The sequence below is a fragment of the Anabrus simplex genome, chromosome 1, assembly GCF_040414725.1.
Source record: "Anabrus simplex isolate iqAnaSimp1 chromosome 1, ASM4041472v1, whole genome shotgun sequence".
In the NCBI taxonomy this organism is placed as follows: Eukaryota; Metazoa; Arthropoda; class Insecta; order Orthoptera; family Tettigoniidae; genus Anabrus; species Anabrus simplex.
The window spans coordinates 1,805,494,860-1,805,509,428 of NC_090265.1; the positions used below are offsets into that span (position 1 = coordinate 1,805,494,860).

At 39.0% G+C, this 14,569-nt stretch overlaps 1 protein-coding gene across 1 annotated transcript in view; it reads right to left on the reverse strand.

The window, feature by feature from the left end:
- Window positions 1–14,569, reverse strand: part of Rtf1 (RNA polymerase-associated protein Rtf1) — a 225,241-nt gene that overhangs the window by 45,202 nt on the left and 165,470 nt on the right. Inside the window, exons 8-13 of the mRNA XM_067138556.2 lie at window positions 14,430–14,512; window positions 13,890–14,085; window positions 4,025–4,119; window positions 3,759–3,921; window positions 1,465–1,602; window positions 1,210–1,381 (exon numbers count right to left, since the gene is read on the reverse strand). Of these exons, the coding sequence (XP_066994657.2) occupies window positions 1,210–1,381; window positions 1,465–1,602; window positions 3,759–3,921; window positions 4,025–4,119; window positions 13,890–14,085; window positions 14,430–14,512 (847 nt within the window). The remainder of the gene's footprint in view (window positions 1–1,209; window positions 1,382–1,464; window positions 1,603–3,758; window positions 3,922–4,024; window positions 4,120–13,889; window positions 14,086–14,429; window positions 14,513–14,569) is intronic.

Consider the following 14,569-nt stretch of genomic DNA (forward strand, 5'->3'; position numbering starts at 1 on the left):
GGCAAAGTGTGAGGGCAAGACAGCAAGAGGAGACCCAGAACCAGGTGGATTGAATCAGTGAAGAGCAGCACAAGAAGACAAAATTTAGACTGGGACAAGACTGTGGAAGAGGAATGGTGGAAGGAAAGAGGAAGATGGAGAAATACCATGACTACCCCGACGCGGCAGGAGCTGGATAAGGGGAAATGACGATGATTATGATAGTGATGATATATTGCTTTGTTCATTTTTCAAATCTCTCTCAGAATATAAGACACTGGAAATTATGCAACCCTGCACTAACTGCAATCTCTGGGCACTTCAGTAGAACAGCTGATGAGTAGCTACGTGGTTCTTACGGGAGCTACCCGTCACCACACCAATCACTGCAATATAATAAAGACTACTCTAGACCTGATCAAGTGAGTAAACACAATCTGATCTACAGCTAGCACAATTTCTCTCAATCACAATTCTTTATTCATCGTTTATTTGTATATCATTCAAGGTCCCATAAATCTGACAATGCACATTTACCCAACTACCAAGACCAAAAGAAGTGGCATATTCATATATTTATTCCATTTTGGAATAAAAATAATTATTTAAATTATTTCCTCAACAATATTATGAACATGCTTATAAAACATCTCTATTATATGTGTGAGGAAGAAAACCTTCATATTCACTTTTCTAGCTCTAAGGATAAATGAAATCAGAAGTTACACAAAATAATATAATAATTTCAATGACGTTTTCTGTAGGCGTTATTTCTATGTTTTTAAAAACATAATTTTGACGCTTTTCAATCTAAATATCTCACGTACACTTTTGAAGTGGATGCCAGCATCACCCATGCTTGCCTGCTGGCCGCGTCCACATTGTTGGCGAGCATTGCCGAGCTATGAGGCATGAAATATCTCGACGGATTGATATACTTGAATGCAGCTGAAAATGACCAAGTTGTGACCATTTTGAGAGCAGAGAAAATACTAGAAAGTTAATTTATTTAGTATGTTTCAAATGAAAGGAACAAACCTGGAGAAATGTACAAGTTGTTCCCGCTTACAAAATGGCAATACTACTAGTATTGATTTCACAACACTTCTGGACACAACAAAAATAAACTTGACAAGTGAACTCAAGCCCAGAATCAGCTTCTTACCCAGTAATCTACAGAGAGCCTTTCATTAGAGATGTGAGAAGTACAAAGTACTGCCAGATACTTACTATGTAAAGGAACTTCAAGATCTATCTTGATGTCAAAATCATGAGCAGAAAAGAGGTCATCAGTTTTACTGAGAACTTTAACTCCTTCCTTCCTTTTTTCTGGTTCTTTTTCTTTATTGGCTGACGGTGCAACCAACTCTACAGGTGGTCGTGGTTTCTCTGAGTCATTTGGCTACATTGAAAAGAAGAGAGATAAATATATCACACTAATTTCAAATTAATAAATTGAAGATAAATACTGATAATGACACATACCCTTTCACTAACAGGATTAGAAGGAGGCTTTTCTGGTTTTTCAGGTCCACCACTGGCTTTGAAAACCATGCAAGGCTTCGTACTACGGCGAGTAAAGGGGTCATCCACCTTCTTACCTTTGTTAGCTCGAACCTCAGCCTATAAAGGAAAACAACTGCTCTTAACAAATCATAGACATAGAATGCAACCTGCTGCCATTGAGGTACAGAATAGTTTAGTGAATAAGAAAACCCAACAACTTCAGCACAACCTACTGTTCCCAAGTGAAGAAATGATACTTATAAAATCTGAAAGGTTCCACCTATTCAATACAAATCAATGTTGTCTGATTGTATTACAACATTATCACTTTATTAGCAGTACTAGTTTCGATGTTTTTACAACACCCTGCGTTAAAGTAAAGAGAAACCGGCAATTAATATAAAATACATCTCAACATTATTTACACAACTTGTTCTTTTAGACATTACATTAAATTATAAACAGATAAAATTGACTTGTATTGCTACCAGTTAACAAATTTATATGCCAAAAAACAGTTAAAAAACAAACAACATTAAAAGATTCTCCATATTAAGTCATCAGCATAAATAAATTTCTTGGACTTGGTATTTGGAAGATCGTATGTGTACAAATTAAAAAGGAGTGGAGCCAGCACAGAGCCCTGTGGGAGCCCATCATTTATTTTGTGCACCCTACTTGTAGAGTTTTCTGAAAACACTTGGAAATACCTATTGCTCAGCATATTGCCTATTACAGTAGAGTGGTTAGTTTCCGACAAGGGATGACACTAATGAATTTGAGCAGCAGTTTGTCATGCCAAACGGTATCATAAGCAGCAGTTAGATCTAAGAAGACACACATGCTTATCAGCTTCTTCTCAAAGTCATTTTCGATATGAGTTGCTACTGCTAGCACCTGTTCCTCACATTCTCTTCCTGCTCTCAATCCAGCTTGTTCTATAGCGACAACCTTGTTGATGGCTGAGGAGATTCTATTGTGGATCAGTCTCTCTAGCAGCTTGAATGTGACACTAACGAGTGCAATAGAGTGGTAGTTTTCAACTTTTGAAGGGTCCTTGTTTGGCTTTAGTATAGCAATGATCTTGGTTTTCTTGAATGAGTAAGTCTCAAGTTCGTAAGGCTAACTCATACTGAAATATATCGATAGTTTCCTCCAGAGTGATTGGTGGATGATGTCCTGCGATATATTACAGTTTTTATTGTAATATTTATCCAAGATTGCAAAAAGAAGGGTGAATTACATAGACGTTCGGCAAAAAAAGGGTGCTATAAAAATTCATGGAAAATTGATAAAATGCCTAATATTTTCAATATGTCATGACTATAAAACACTCACAAATCGTGCAAAAGACATCTTCATTTGAAAAACCATTTGCAAAAATAAGGGGTCCCTAGAAATTGGATATGCTTTTGCTGGTGGGACCTAGTGTTTACAGTGCACTGTGTCTTCTGGTATGGGCTAGAGCAATTTTGTTACTTTTATTGATCTGTCTCAGCTTTATCCTTGGCTTTGACAACATGAAACTGACTGAGGTATGAGTGATGCTAGTAATGCCATTCCTTCTGCAGCCAGTCCCTGCTTTGAATGGTGTGAAAATACTGCTCATAGGGTCGGTTGGTGCATGCATTTCAGTGGGCTTGGCAGACTGATATGGCTCGGCGAGGAAAGCAACGGGAAACTACCCCACTCCTCATTTCCCTAGTACGCCTCTTCAGTGATGCCTAGGCCATCTATGACAGCTGATGGCGGAGCTGTTGAGGATCGAACCAGCCTTCGGGCTGAGAACTAAACATACATACATACATACATACATACATACATACATACATACATACACAGAAATTGGATAAGAAATTTGCCTGAGTTTTGGATACAAAATTGAGGGCAATAATATTAAACTCTTACATTTATCAAAATAATTTTGTTAATTTTGGAACTTTCGGATTGAAGCAGCTACCTTGACAAGCCTAAAAAAATATTGGAAAACAAGCTCAGAAACAAAGTTCCTCCATTCCTGTCTTCAGAAGAAAAGGAGAAACAAAATAATGGAGATATTTGACAGCAGCTTGCTAGGAACATACTGAAGGGGCGTAGTCAATTGTCTTTAGCAAAAACCTGCAGGGAAGGCCTGTGTACATGTATGGCAGGAAGTGGAACAACTGTGGGTGGAAAAAGGATAACCTATAACTGTACAACGACAAGAGCTATAACCTGCTATACTGAAGCACAATAGTTTACTCTACTTCCAAGAATAAGACAGGTTTCCTTACCATTATAGCCTTCTCAGCTTCCTCCACATTTTTCTTGCGATTACGATCATTTATATAACTTATGCTGGATATAGTAGACGTCCTTAATTTGTCCAATTCTTCTGCTCGTTCTTCAAGTTCCTGAAGCTTCTGCTGAATACGAGCAGCTTCTTCGTCATCACCCCTACAATTAATATTTAAGGAATATGTAACCTTATGAAACAATGCCAAAAATATTAATGCTAGCACCACGAGAATAAATTAATTAATGAGGGATACTTGCTTACTTTGATATTGCCATGTCCCTATCCTTCATCAACTGCGTCTTTTTCATGGCATAATTGTATGGATTAGTCTTAAATCTTTCTTTTTCACGAACAATCTGTAGAGAGAGAAATCTTATAAATCAAGGATCACAATGGTATCATCACACAATTATTGCAACACTCAGTGGCAATACAACTATTCTCTTCACAATCTACTCTGGACATAACCTGAAGATACAGCACCTTTGAAAATTACTTATACAGAAAGATTTCTGTATACCTAGAGTAAATCAGTTAAATTAATAAACTTCATTGTTTGTCCGTATTGAACCAAAATAATACCAATATAAATGATCCGTTATTGGATATTATAAATTTTCCAGCGAACTCATTCCTGGTTGCCAGCTGGAAAATTTATAATGTCCAATAACGGACCATTTATATTGGTATTATAAATTTACTCATTCAGAACAAATATTTCACATCCCCTACGGGAATCAACATCTATATCATCTGATGGCCAAGCAGGCATAAATTTTTGATAATGAGACAAACCCTCTCATAGTGCAATGGCACTGCCGGTGGCTACAATTAGCCTACGCAGTGGCCTCCACGGTATGCACTAGCCAGCGTCTTGGTAGGTGTGCTAGGTACCAACTGATGAGCCCAGCCTAGCACACGAGGGTGAAATGCTGGCAACCAGGAATGAGTTAGCTGGAAAATTTATAATGTCCAATAACGGACCATTTATATTGGTATTATAAATTTACTCATTCGGAACAAATATTTCAGACCCCCTATGGGAATCAACATCTATATCATTTGAACCAAGATTACAAATTTTATTATAATTTTGGGTCCACCTTATTCAATACATAAAAATTGTTGCGCAGATGTAATTACAACATATATTTTTCAATCACTAGTTTCGACGCCCCACTGCGTCATCATCAGCTGATAGAAGTTTGTAGAAAAACTGTAAATCATATAAGTTTATCAATGTCAAATTCATCACAATTTGAAACCATCTTAACAACATGAAACTGTGTTAGAAATATACTGTCTTTAAGTTCATATTTTCAACATATCAAGTCAAAAACTGATAAAAACATAAAAAACATATGCAAACCGGTTTGCTGACTTATGATATGAAGTGGATTTAAAAAAAAAACAAAAAATTGTTGTTGTTTGAGTCATCAGTCCATAGACTGGTTTGATGCAGTTCTCCATGCCACCCTATCCTGTGCTAACCTTTTCATTTCCACGTAACTGATGATGATGATGATGATGATGATGATGATGATGATTGTTGTTTAAAGGGGCCTAACATTGAGGTCATCGGCCCCTAATGGTACAAAATGAGATGAAACGGAATGACAAATTAAAAGTCTAAAATTCTCCACTGACCAAAATTCAAAGCGTGACAACGAAGAATGAACGGATGGACATGAATTTAAAACAATCAGTGGATGAGACCGCAATGCTTTACATTCACACAAACTGACGTAAAAGAATAGGATTACTGACCAAGGGACTGCTGCTATAGCATAACACTGAAACGATGATGCTTGCAGTCTAAAGAGGGTCCAAAATCCAAGTTATCGGCCCCTCATAATGGTACTGATCGCTAGGAAAGTAGAACCAGGGTATTTGTCCTGTTGCGGTACTAATCAAAAGTAGCAGAAACTTGCGGTATTCCACACATTATTGTACTACTCAGACGTTATGAAATTCGACATATAATACAGACCTATGTTTTTATCACTTAGCGGTGCCTTTTACAGCCAACGCAAATCTATGGTGTTTATCACATAAGAGTGCTAACCGCAGGGACCTTCCCCTATCTCGTGGTGTTCTTCATATAGTGGGTACTAATCACAGGCAAGGCAGAACCATGATACCTATCATCCCATGGTTCTGCTCATATGGTGGTACTAATCACTGGTACTGCAAAAGCCGACCGCACGGTGCTCCTGTGTGTTACTAATCACAAACCTATTTGGTACCTAATATAGTGGTACTACGCGCAAGTAAAAGCGACCCATGATGCTCTCTGCGTGGTGGCACTAATCGCAAGTAGTTTCATGGTTCCAAGAAAATCATCCCTAGGTCGCCCCTTTTAGGCACCTCTTACGACAGGCAGGTGATACCGTGGGTGTATTCTTCGTCGGCGTCCCCAACCCACAGGGAGTTGTGTGTTTGGTCCGCGAGAGGTATTTTATTTCCCTCAAGTCCGTCGCCAAGCCGGTTAGGACCCCCCTATCCGCCACCTGGGACGCGCCACGTGGGAGTATCACCTCTCCCCCTGCTACGCCAGCGTAGCAGGTTCGCGGTTCTATGTAACTATTGCATTCTACATCTGCTCTAATCTGCTTGTCATATTCATACCTTGGTCTACCCCTACCGTTCTTACCACCTACACTTCCTTCAAAAAATAACTGAACAAGTCCTGGATGTCCTAAGATGTGTCCTTTCATTCTATCTCTTCTCCTCGTCAAATTTAGCCAAATCAATCACCTCTCCCCAATTCTATTCAGTATCTCTTCATTCGTGATTCGATCTATCCATCTCACCTTCAGCATTCTTCTGTAACACCACATTTCAAAAGCTTCTATTCTCTTTCTCTCTGAGCTAGTTATCATCCATGTTTCACTTCCATACAATGCCACGCTCCACAGAAAAGTCTTCAAAAACATCTTTCTAATTCCGATATCAATGTTTGAAGTAAGCAAATTTCTTTTCTTAAGAAAGCTCTTCCTTGCTTGTGCTAGTCTGCATTTTATGTCCTCCTTACTTCTGCCATCGTTAGTTATTTTACTACCCAAGTAACAATATTCAGCTACTTACTTTAAGACTTCATTTCCTAATCTAATATTTCCTGCATTACCTGCCTTCGTTCGACTGCACTCCATTACTTTTGTTTTGGACTTATTTATATTTATCTGGTACTCCTTACCCAAGACTTCGTCCATACCATTCAGCATTTTCTCAAGATCTTCTGCAGTCTCAGATAAAATAACAATATCATGGAAAAATCCCAAGGTTTTGATTTCCTCTCCTTGGATTGTGATTCCCTTTCCAAATTCCTCTTTGATTTCTTTTACTGCCTGTTCTATTTAAACATTGAAAAGGCGGGGGCCACCAAACTGCAGCCTTGCCTCACGTCTTTCTGGATTGCTGCTTCTGTTTCAAAGCCCTCGATTCTTATCACTGCAGACTGATTTTTATACAGATTGTACATAATTCTTCGTTCTCAGTATCTGATCCCAATCATCTTCAGAATCTTAAATAGCTTGGTCCAATCAACATTATCGAATGCTTTTTCTAGATCTACGAATGTCATGTACATGGGCCTGTCTTTCTTGATCCTCTAAGATCAGACATAAAGTCAGGATTGCGTCACGTGTTCCTACATTTCTTCTGAAGCCAAATTGATCTTCTCCCAACTCAGCTTCAACTTGTTTTTCCATTCTTCTGTAAATAATCCTTTTGGTAGTTGCAAGGGCGGCAGTCTAGATGATTGACTGGTACGGACTTGTAATAATACTCAACATGGCTTAGCTGTGTTGATACTGCTACACGGCTGAAAGCAACGGGAAACTACAGCCGTAACTACCTCCCGAGGACATGCAACTCTCTCTGTATGAATGATGTACTGATGATGGCTTCCTCCCGGGTAAAATATTCCTGAGGTAAACTAGTCCCCCATTCGCGTCTCCGGGTGGGGACTACACGAGAGGGGGCAATCATCAGGAAGATGGATACTGACATTCTGCGAGTCGAAGCGTGGAATGTTAGAAGTTTGAATCGTTGTAGTAGGTTAGAGAATCTGAAAAGGGAGATGGATAGACTAAAGTTAGATGTAGTTGGTATAAGTGAAGTACAATGGCAGGAAGAACAGGATCTTTGGTGAGGCCACTACCGAATTATCAACACAAAATCAAACAGGGGAAATGCAGGAGTTGGTTTAATAATGAATAAGAAAATAGGGCAGCGGGGAAGCTGCTACGACCAGCATAGTGAATGAATTATTGTCGTCAAGATAGACACCAAACCAACGCCCACCACAATAGTGCAGGTCTATATGCCTATTAGTTCAGCGGATGATGAAGAAATCGAAAGAATATATGAGGAGATAGAAGATGTAATACAATATGTAAAAGGTGACGAGAATCTAATTGTGATGAGAGACTGGAATGCAGTGGTAGGCCAAGGAAGAGAAGGTAGTACAGTAGGAGAATTTGGATTGGGACAAAGGAACGAAAGAGGAAGTCGGCTGGTTGAATTCTGCACTGCTCATAATTTAGTCCTTGCCAATACTTGGTTCAAACACCACAAATGACGGCTGTATACGTGGATGAGACCTGGAGACACTTGAAGGTATCAAATAGACTTCATTATGATTAGGCAGAGATTCAGAAATCAGGTGTTGGATTGCAAAACTTTCCCAGGAGCAGACGTGGCTTCTGACCACAACTTGTTGGTCCTGAAATGCCATCTGAAGCTGAAGAAATTGAAGAAAGGAAAGAATGCAAAAAAATGGGATCTAGACAAGTTGAAAGAAAAGTGTGTGAGGGATTGTTTCAAGGAACATGTTGCACAAGGGCTAAATGAAAAGGCTGAAGGAAACACAATACAGGAAAAATGAAGTCAGTAGGGTTGCTGAAGAAATGTTAGGAAGGAAGAAAAGAAGGAGATACTAGACCTGATTGATGAACGACGAAAATACAAGAATGCTAGAAATGAAGAGAGCAGAAAAGAATACAGGGGATTAAAGAATCAAGTGGATAGAAAGTGCAAGGTAGCTAAGGAAGAATTGCTGAAGGAGAAGTGCAAGGATGTCGAAGGCTGTATGGTCCTGGGAAAGGTAAATGCTGCATACAGGAAAATCAAGGAAACCTTTCGAGAAAGGAAATCTAGGTGTATGCATATTAAGAGCTCAGATGGAAAGCCATTTCTAGGGAAAGAAGACAAAGCAGAAAGATGGCAGGAGCATATCCATCAGTTGTATCAAGGTAAAGGTGTAGATAATTTGGTTCTGGAACATGAAGAGGCTGTTGATGCTGATGAAATGGGAGACCCAAATTTGAGGTCAGAGTTTGACAGAGCTGTGAGTGATCTAAATAGGAAAAAGGCACCTGGAATTGATGACATTCCCTCTGAATTACTGACTGCCTTAGGGGAAACCAGCATGGCAAGGTTATTCCATTTAGTGTGTAAGATGTATGAGACAGGAGAAGTCCCATCTGATTTTCGGCAGAATGTTGTTATACCTATTCCCAAGAAAGCCGGAATAGTCTTGAAATACTACATGTTTAATTTATTGCACTTCTTAAAACTTGACGTAGTATCATAGTAGAAATAATTCAATAAAACTACAGTGTCCCTTTAATGGAGCAATCCTAATGAAGTGGAAACAAGCACTAAGTCCTTGATGTTATCAAGAACAACGTTTCCAGTTCAATGCGGACCTGTAATAATAAGAATGTAATAAACTATCACTTCACCGAAGAGGCAAGATATGAAATTGTGTCTTATAACGTCATTGATTTTACATGACTCACCTCAAAAGATCGCCGTCAATGTGAAGCGCAATGAAGCACAACAAGCAGTGTTGTGATACTAATCAAGTGCCCAAGGTTGGACGGGACTGAAGAGGGGAAGTAGGGGAAAGTGCGAGGAGCAACTTAGGAACGGCAATTTGTTGGAGCTCTGGAGGGCGTGGCCATAAGAAGCAACTAGCAAAGCTATTACGCATAATATGAAACACCGAACTATGCGAACGACAGGAAGCATGACCAACAAATGACAAATAAGTTAATATGGGAAGGACAGCTGATTCAGAAAGTGATGGAACCAACCAGAGGGAAAAATATCCTGGATGTGGTGCTGATAAAACCAGATGAGCTCTATAGGGAAACTGAAGTAATAGATGGTATTAGTGATCATGAAGCTGTTTTTGTGGTAGTCAAAAATAAATGTGATAGAAAGGAAGGTCTTAAAAGTAGGACTATTAGGCGGAACCATATGGCTGGTAAAGCAGTCATGAGGCAGTTTCTAAAAAGTAACTATGATCGCTGGAAAACAGTAAATAAAAATGTAAACAGACTCTGGGATGGGTTTAAAGAAATTGTTGAGGAATGCAAAAACAGGTTTGTACCTTTAAGGGTGGTAAGGAATGGTAAAGACCCACCTTATTATAATAGAGAAATAAAGAGACTAAGAAGGAGGTGCAGACTGAAAAGAAATAGAGTTGGAAATGGCTGAGGAAGTAAGGAGAAATTGAAGGAACTTACTAGAAAGTTGAATCTAGCAAAGAGGGCAGCTAGGGATGGCATGACGGCAAGCATAATTGGCAGTCATGCAAGTTTTAGTGAGAAATGGAAGGGTATGTGTAGGTGTTTTGGGGCGGAAGCAGGTTCCAAGAAGGACATTCCAGGAATAATTAATGAACAAGGGGAGTGTGTATGTGAGGATCTTCAAAAGGCAGAAGTATTCAGTCAGCAGTATGTAAAGATTGTTGGTTACAAGGATTACAAGACAGAGGAGGAGACTAAGGCCAAAGAACTAATAAAATTTGCATATGATAACAATGACATTTACAATAAGATACAAAAGTTAAAAACTAGAAAAGCGGCTGGAATTGATCAGATTTCTGGGGATATACTAAAGACAATGGGTTGGGATATAGTACCATATCTGAAGTACTTATTTGATTATTGTTTGCTTGAAGGAGCTATACCAAATGAATGGCAAGATGCTATCGTAGCCCCTGTGTATAAACGAAAAAGTGATAGACATAAAGCTGAAAATTACAGGCCAGTAAGTTTGACGTGCGTTGCATGTAAGCTTTGGGAAGGCATTCTTTCTGATTATATTAGACACGTTTGTGAAATTAATAACTGGTTCGATAGAAGGCAATTCGGTTTTAGGAAAGGTTATTGCACTGAAGCTCAACCTGTAGGATTCCAGCAAGATATAGCAGATATCTTGGATTCTGGAGGTCAAATGGACTGTATCGTGATTGACCTGTCTAAAGCATTTGATAAGGTGGATCATGGGAGACTACTGGCAAAAATGAGGGCAATTGGACTAGACAAAAGAGTGACTGAATGGGTTGTTATATTTCTAGAAAATAGATCTCAGAGAATTAGAGTAGGTGAAGCTTTATCTGACCCTGTAATAATTAAGAGGGGAATTCCTCAAGGCAGTATTATCGGACCTTTATGTTTTCTTATATATATAAATGATATGAGTAAAGGAGTGGAATCAGAGATAAGGCTTTTGCGGATGATGTTATTCTCTATAGAGTGATAAATAAGTTACAAGATTGTGAGCAACTGCAACGTGCCTCGAAAATGTTGTGAGATGGACAACAGGCAATGGTATGTTGATAAACGGGGTTAAAAGTCAGGTTGTGAGTTTCACAAATAGGAAAAGTCCTCCGAGTTTTAATTACTGCGTTGATGGGGTGAATATTCCTTTTGGCGATCATTGTAAGTATCTAGGTGTTAATATAAGGAAAGATCTTCATTGGGGTAATCACATAAATGGGATTGTAAATAAACGGTACAGATCTCTGCACATGGTTATGAGGGTGTTTAGGGGTTGCAGTAAGGATGTAAAGGAGAGGGCATATAAGTCTCTGGTAAGACCCCAACTAGAGTATGGTTCCAGTGTATGGGACCCTCACCAGGATTACCTGATTCAAGAACGGGAAAAAATCCAAAGAAAAGCAGCTCGATTTGTTTTGGGTGATTTCCGACAAAAGAGTAGCGTTACAAAAATAAGTTGCAAAGTTTGGGTTGGGAAGAATTGAGAGAAAGAAGAAGAGCTGCTCGACTAAGTGGTTCCGAGCTGTCAGCGGAGAGATGGAGTGGAATGACATTAGTAGACGAATAAGTTTGAATAACGTTTATAAAAGCAGGAAAGATCGCAATATGAAGATTAAGGTGGAATTCAAGAGGACAAACTGGGGCAAGTATTCATTTATAGGAAGGGGAGTTAGGGATTGGAATAACTTACCAAAGGAGACGTTCAATAAATTTCCAATTTCTTTGAAATCATTTAGGAAAAGGCTAGGAAAGCAACAGATAGGGAATCTGTCACCTGGGCGACTGTCCTAAATGCAGATCAGTATTGATTGATTGATTGACCTGTACGTTTTAAAAAAATGCAATAAGGAAATCAAATAGAATATTTGATTTCAGAAATCTCATTTAAATTAAGGTTTGGATTAAAATACTGTCCAGGTGTATATAACAACACTCCGTAACATGCAGCAAACTTCCTTTTCCGAAATTCTCCAAGACTTCAATGTCATGTTCTATGCTTTAGATCGTGCATATGCTGGCCTACCGCGGAAAACCTGTTATATTTTATGGCATTAGTAGGTTCTGTATATCTAATTTTAAGGTTTCGTCCTGTTTGACCTAGATATGGTGTCTGTTTCAACTGTTTACATTGCATGAAGAAGAATTATCCACCAACAGTCGTGTTAAAAGATTGCGTGTGAAAATAGTTTTGGACGTGGAGTGTTACGAATTTGTAAGTACTTTAGGAGAGGTTTCTAGTGATGCAAGAGACAACGAATCTTTCGATCTACAGGAATCGAGCCTACTGCATATTCAGATTAATGAAATGCCTAGGCCTACTTGATAATCTTCATGGCAAATATATTTTATAGCAGTGTTATCCGTAAATTTACACGTTCATATTTGTATAAACATCACGTAGACCTCGTGGAGTGATATGAAATGTTTGTTTATGCCTATATTATTCTTTCAATGGAAGTAATTTTATTTCATTCAATTTTTTTTCAAAACGAGTCTTCCTAAAATTAGGGTGCGGGGATTATTTGCGTAAATACAGTGTAAAATTGTCATCGCAATCCTACAGCAGACAGAACAGTCACCAAGGCTTTAATTTAAGAATGATGAAACACACAATAATGTATCAATGTTGGAAACTTTTATATCACTATTTCCCTTGCAAACATGAGGACAAGATGAAGTTGGTCTCTTCAACAGAGGAAGCACCGACATTATTGCTTTTAAATTGTCCTGTTCTGAAGGTTTCATCATTGAACCATCAATGAGATCTGAGACCAACGAAAACCAGCCAGAAGAGGTCGATGCTGAAAAAAAGAAGAAACGGTGGACTTTGATAAGCAAAAGTACAAGCTCGCATATATCCCTGTAATTGCCTTGATGTTAGGTGTTCAAGCAACCATAACTAAATTTTTTTTCAACTTTTACAATACCTATGGGGTGGATAGAGATTTCATCTATAACATTGCAAATACTACTCTCAAGAATTCCATCACAACCTTCAAGAACCCTGCTTGTGGACCTCGGATAAAGATTTGACGTGCCTCACTCTTTTACCTACTCTCACGTAAGTTCATACTATCTCGTGTAGGGCTAATCCGTCCATCTACTGTACATCTATTATTGTTATTGAGGTACTGTCCATCCTCGCGCAGCCTGCAGCTGTTGTGGGAAGATTGTACAATAACCTCAAGTGGCCATCTTAAATTATCTGAAAACATACAAAGAGAATGGCTGAGTTCTTAGAATATTATTTTTTGTTATTACATTTAAAAAAATCAAAGTCCACCTCCCCAAGAGCGAATCCAGAATTTCTGACCCACGAACAAACAGGATTCTTATATGGCCTAGATTCCCAACCATTATGTGAAGAATGATATTAATACAGTACTATAGCGGAGCCTTCAATGACCAATGGAATGCAGAAAAGCATTTACAACCTAGAGGAAGTAGGCAGCAGAGCAGTAGCACATTAATATGACAACTTAATCACACAGCTTTCCTCATATGATCTGGATGTCCCTCAGAAAACTTATGAAAATAATTAAACTATTCACCTTTTCAATATCTTCCTCCTTAAATTCATAGATCATGGCCTCTTTGATATCCTTCATTTTCTGGTCAACTTCCTCCATAGTAGGGGTGGAGATTCCCTGCAAAGCACAAGTTTCCCGCCACTTGGAAAACTCACTGTCCGTGAAATCTTGGTTGCTGATGAACTCCAGCCTGAATACTCTTTCCTGGGCACCGTGCCTACAAATAAGGAACAGAATAATAATAATATCAAACAGTTATGATTGCTGAAATGTAAATAAAAGGGGGTTAATTAGCAGATCCATTGTTTTGCTAGTGGCTTTATATCGCACCAACACAGATGGGTGTTATGGCGACGAGGGGGTAGGAAAGGGCTAGGAGTTGGAAGGAAGCGGCCGTGGCCTTAATTAATGTACAGCCCCAGCATTTGCCTGGTGTGAAAATGGGAAACCACGGAAAACCATCTTCAGGGCTGCCGACAGTGGGATTCGAACCCACTATCTCCTGGATGGAAGCTCACAGCAGCGCGCCCCTAACTGCTCGGCCAGTTAATAGATACTTACCTCAATCTAAGTCCTTTATTTGTTCGAGTCGCTCCTAACTGGTAAATCTTTCCTGTTTCACAGACACCGCTGATTTCACATACCTGGAACAATAAGCATTTGTCTTATCAAACTATCTCCAATGAATACATCACAGGAAT